The sequence below is a fragment of the Clupea harengus genome, chromosome 17, assembly GCF_900700415.2.
Source record: "Clupea harengus chromosome 17, Ch_v2.0.2, whole genome shotgun sequence".
NCBI classification, from domain to species: Eukaryota; Metazoa; Chordata; class Actinopteri; order Clupeiformes; family Clupeidae; genus Clupea; species Clupea harengus.
In genome coordinates, this window is record NC_045168.1 from 15,943,347 (window position 1) to 15,948,346 (window position 5,000).

Genomic DNA, 5,000 nt, shown 5'->3' on the forward strand with positions numbered 1-5,000 from the left:
CCTCTCTGCTATGTTGCTCAATTACACTAATATGCCAGTGATTACGGCAGCACTAATGGGCACTGGGTGCAGTCTGAGCCTCGGCGAGGAGTAATTAATCATTTATCCTTTTCAAAACGTCTCCCTGGTGTTTGGTTCGCTCCGCAGGGAGGGCGTCAATAGTAGGCTTAGATCCCCTCTGAACATCACACAGTGCGTTTCATCATGAGATTACGCACTGCAGTGCTTCAGGAAGTGTGTACCAATGCCTGAGAGATAATGTTCAAATTCCTGTTAGTAATAGCACTAATGTAGATAGAGGGGTATTATGTCGTCCTTACACGCAAAGGGCGGTGTTTGACATGGCATCTTTCTCTATTCCTCCTGACTTGTTGACCATTGTTTGTACTTCTCTTCTCTACAGGGAAATGGATTGGAGTTTTAGTCAGTGTCAGGCCAAAGTCCACTTCCTGTTTCAGTCAGTAATTGGTCCTCTTTTGGCAGACAGTGGAGGTTGAAGGGAGATAATTGGGCTGTACGTGGGAGGCTATGCCAGGCGGTTGCTCATAATGAAAGCCCACGATTCTTCTTACAATCCCTGCGTTTGGATTCTGACCAGTATACACGCTTAGCTAAACCAGGAAGGGTGTCAAAATGCTTTTTTTATATTACAGTGCACACTCATCTGGTTAATTCTCTGTGTGTGTGTCTGTGTGTGTGTGTGTGTGTGTGTATGTGTGTGTGTGTGTTTGCGTGTGTTCCTGTGTGTGTGTGAGTGTGTGTGTGTGTGTGTTTGCGTGTGTTTCTGTGTGTGTGTGTGTGTCTGTGTCTGTGTGTGTTTGTGTGTGCATGCACGCATCTGGGTGTGTGTGTGTGTGTGTGTGTGTGTGTGTGTGTGTGTGTGTGTGTGTGTGTGTGTGTGTGTGTCTGTGTCTGTTTAGGGACGGAGACCTGGCTATTTCTCCTTCCTGGACCCTTTCTCCCCTGGGGTTTGGCTGTTCATGCTGTTGGCCTACCTAGCCGTCAGCTGCATTCTCTTCCTGGTGGCCAGGTAAGTTCCCAGCTCCACACTGACACCTACTGGATCATGAAGGAACTGGAAGACATGCATATTAGCACAGAGCACAGCTCCACTTGCCACCTAATGCCGAGTTCCCACTAGATGATTTTAGTCCTGATTTTAGCACTCACCAAAGTTTTTGGAGATCACCGACAAAGGTCCCACATCAGAGGCCAATTGGCATTCGCGCAGCACTCGCAAATCAGCGCTCGATCGCTACACGTGTGAACCGCTCTAAGACGCCACCTGAGAGACTTGAAAGATATCTGGCAGGCTAAATGTCTGGACCTATCGGGGAGTCCAAATCATGTAGTGTGACCCGGCAAGTTAAAGTGCAGGACACAGGGTGACGGGATCTGGGGGAGGAGTCGCATTACCTGCAGCACATCAAGTATCTTTTTCTTTCTTTTATTTTCGCTGCAAATCAGCGCACAAACAACTTAAATTGTTCATTTGTTGCAGACATCTATTTTTGGGAGAAAAAAATCATGTCTTGCACATGGTATCGCTGCATCATTCTTCGTGTCACTTCTCACGTTTGTTTTCATGACAAAACATGGTTTGGAGACAGACAGACGTGTTGGAGATTACTCCTGGTGAAAGATCATGACCCCCCTGTTTCTGATCCTTCATGTAGTGTGCAAACCACAACAACTTCAAAATGTCCAATTAAAAGACAGCAAGCTATATAGGGTTGTACAGTACAGCAATCTGGCAACTTTGAAAGTTTAAACACTTTAGACGTTGAACTTAATAAAAGGACAGATAATAAAATGTATACCTTGATCTGGGTAAGTTATGTAGTTTATATGCACACGATAAATGAAGACTACCAACTCGATGCTGTTTTTTTTTATTATCATAAAGCCCATGTGTGCTGTATGCTCCTGTGTAAGGGCTGTAAAGTCTGTCTAGCAGAAATGAGAGCAGAGACAGAAACACTGCAGAAACAGAAACACTGTCTAGCAGAAATGCTTCTAGTTCCAAGTAACTGTGTGTCATGCGTGTGTGTCACTGTTGAGTTTGTAAGGTATAGGCTACAGGCCCATCTTATGATGAAGTGGTTTGTGTTTCTCATGAGGTGGTAATTACGATACAGTAGTACTGTTTAAAAACACCTTTTTAAACATTTGTGTTCATACTACTGCTTTTTAGGTTGAAGTGACTGTTATTTACTTTAGTAAAGTAGTACTTTTCCATTCAAGTGTTCATCTTCCAGAGCAGGAGATGAGTGCTTTGGGACTCTTCCTTTAGTAAACTCAACAGAGTTCTTTACCTAGAGGGGACTGCAGGTGGCACATTGCCAACACAAATGTCCTCTCTCCTCTGTCTCATCTTCTCCTGTCTCATCTTCTCCTCTCTCTCATCTTCTCCTGACTCTCATATTCTCCTCTCTCATCTTCTCCTGACTCTCTCATCTTCTCCTCTCTCATCTTCTCCTCTCTCTCATCTTTTCCTCTCTCATCTTCTCCTCTCTCTTATCTTCTCCTGACTCTCATCTTCTCCTCTCTCATCTTCTCCTGACTCTCTCATCTTCTCCTCTCTCTCATCTTCTCCTCTCTCATCTTCTCCTCTGTCTCATCTTCTCCTGACTCTCTCATCCTCACCTCTCTCATCTTCTCCTCTGTCTCATCTTCTCCTCTCTCTCATCTTCTCCTGACTCTCTCATCTTCTCCTCTGTCTCCTCTCCCTCATCTTCTCCTGACTCTCTCATCTTCTCCTCTCTCTCATCTTCTCCTGACTCTCTCATCTTCTCCTCTCTCTCATCTTCTCCTGACTCTCTCATCTTCTCCTCTCTCTCTTCTTCTCCTCTCTCTCTTCTTCTCATCTCTCATCTTCTCCTCTCTTTCATCTTCTCCTCTCTCTCATCTTCTCCTCTGTCTCCTCCTCTCCCTCATCTTCTCCTGACTCTCTCATCTTCTCCTCTCTCTCGTCTGTCTCCTGACTGTCTTTCCCTCTCTTCCGCTCTCTTCCGCTCACTTGCTCTGTCTTTCTTTCCCCCCTCCTCTCTCTCTCTCTCTCTCCCTCTCCCTCCAGACTAACTCCGTATGAGTGGTACAATCCCCACCCCTGCCTGAAGGGGCGCTGCAGTCTGCTGATTAACCAGTACTCCCTGGGCAACAGCTTCTGGTTTCCAGTGGGGGGGTTCATGCAGCAGGGCTCCACCATCGCCCCCCGAGCCCTCTCCACCCGATGCGTCAGTGGCGTATGGTGAGGACTCATCCATCTATCCTTGTATCTGTCCTCTCTTTTCTAGGTTTATCTAGGTGCTTTAAACATCTGTCTGTCTATCTATCTATCTATCTTTCTATCTACTTATCTAGCTATCTGTCTGTCTGTCTATCTATCTATCTATCTATCTACCAATCTATCTATCTGTTTTTCTATATGCTTACTCTCCCTCTCTATCATCCAGTGTATTTGTTTTCTTGCCTGAATATCAGCTCCATTGCTTTGAGAGTGAGAGAAGAGCGTGAGAGAAGAGAGTGATATGAAAGAGGATTCTTTGATATTGTCATGGATTGCTTCATATCTGTCAAGATTCAGAAGGCAGAGACCCAATCGCAGACCAGATGCAGGAATTGTTCAGGTTTATTTACAAAAGGTTAACAAAATAAAGTCCAAAAGGCAAACACACAAAAGATCCGGGCAAAAACTAGAATTCCAAAATAACACAGAAGACACAGAAGATCCCAACTTAGGGACCCAAGCACTGGCAAAGCAACAATACAAAAATCAAGGCAGAGCAGGAATACATGAAAGCACACAGCTAATTGACACTGAACTCTCACCATGCTAGTACGACGAACCAACATGGAACAAAGGACAGACTGAACTTAAATAACAGAGGGGGAACTAGACAAGGGGAATTAACAAGACACAGGAGGTACCAATCAGGGAAACAAACAGGGTAAAGATTGGGAACAGGTGAGGGTCAAAACCAGGAAGTGGCAGAGGGCAGATGGGGGCGGAGTCTCAGGACAAAGACAGGAAACACATGGCCGGACAAGACAATCACAACAAGCACATGACAACATAAACAAACAGGAAAAAGCACATGTCAGGAATCAAGAAACACAAAAGGAAAACAGAGCAGGATCCTGACACATATCATACCTGCAGATGGTAAAAACATCTGGTTTTGTACTGTAATATCGAGCAGGAACTTGACGTCAATGCGTTTATTATGACGCAAACAGGCATCGAAACAAACAGACAGGAAGCACTGCTACTAAATGGGGTTTGGACATGACACAGATGGTGAGGGTGCAGAAACACACTAACTAACAAGGGGACGAACACACAGGTATTTTACCATGACACACAGCTTGAAATGATAACAGTAAAACACGCTAACATTAACACAAACAGACGGAAATGTTAACGGTAATACACGCTAACATTAACACAAACAGGGAGACACAACAACATACCAAAACGGGTACACTTGGAATTCTAGCAACTACCTACATCACACACTGTAGCGAAGGGAGAGAGCAGGCACCCCACCCGGCCTTGAACCTGGGTCTACAGGGAACCAAACCCCACCCGGCCTTGAACCCGGGTCTACAGGGAACCAAACCCCACCCTGCCTTGAACCCGGGTCTACAGGGAACCAAACCCCACCCTGCCTTGAACCCGGGTCTACAGGGAACCAAACCCCACCCTGCCTTGAACCCGGGTCTACAGGGAACCAAACCCCACCCTGCCTTGAACCTGGGTCTACAGGGAACCAAACCCCACCTGGCCTTGAACCTGGGTCTACAGGGAACCAAACCTGCACTCTGACCGCAACGCAGAGGGGCCAGGCTCGATAATATGGCAGTCAGAGCACGTACTCATCTGTAGTGACGGCACTCCATCACACTACACACGGAAGCTGCACTACCCCCTGCTCTGCAGTCCATTACAGTACAGGGCCTCGAGATCTGTTAGATTAGCCGCGCAATGGTTATCCCTA

The 5,000-nt window shown here is 46.1% G+C and overlaps 1 protein-coding gene across 1 annotated transcript in view; it reads left to right on the forward strand.

Moving 5' to 3' along the window:
- grik4 (glutamate receptor, ionotropic, kainate 4) overlaps positions 1-5,000 on the forward strand; it is a 341,378-nt gene that overhangs the window by 323,793 nt on the left and 12,585 nt on the right. The window contains exons 15-16 of the mRNA XM_031583842.1: positions 921-1,030; positions 3,077-3,250. Coding sequence (XP_031439702.1) covers positions 921-1,030; positions 3,077-3,250 — 284 coding nt within the window. The remainder of the gene's footprint in view (positions 1-920; positions 1,031-3,076; positions 3,251-5,000) is intronic.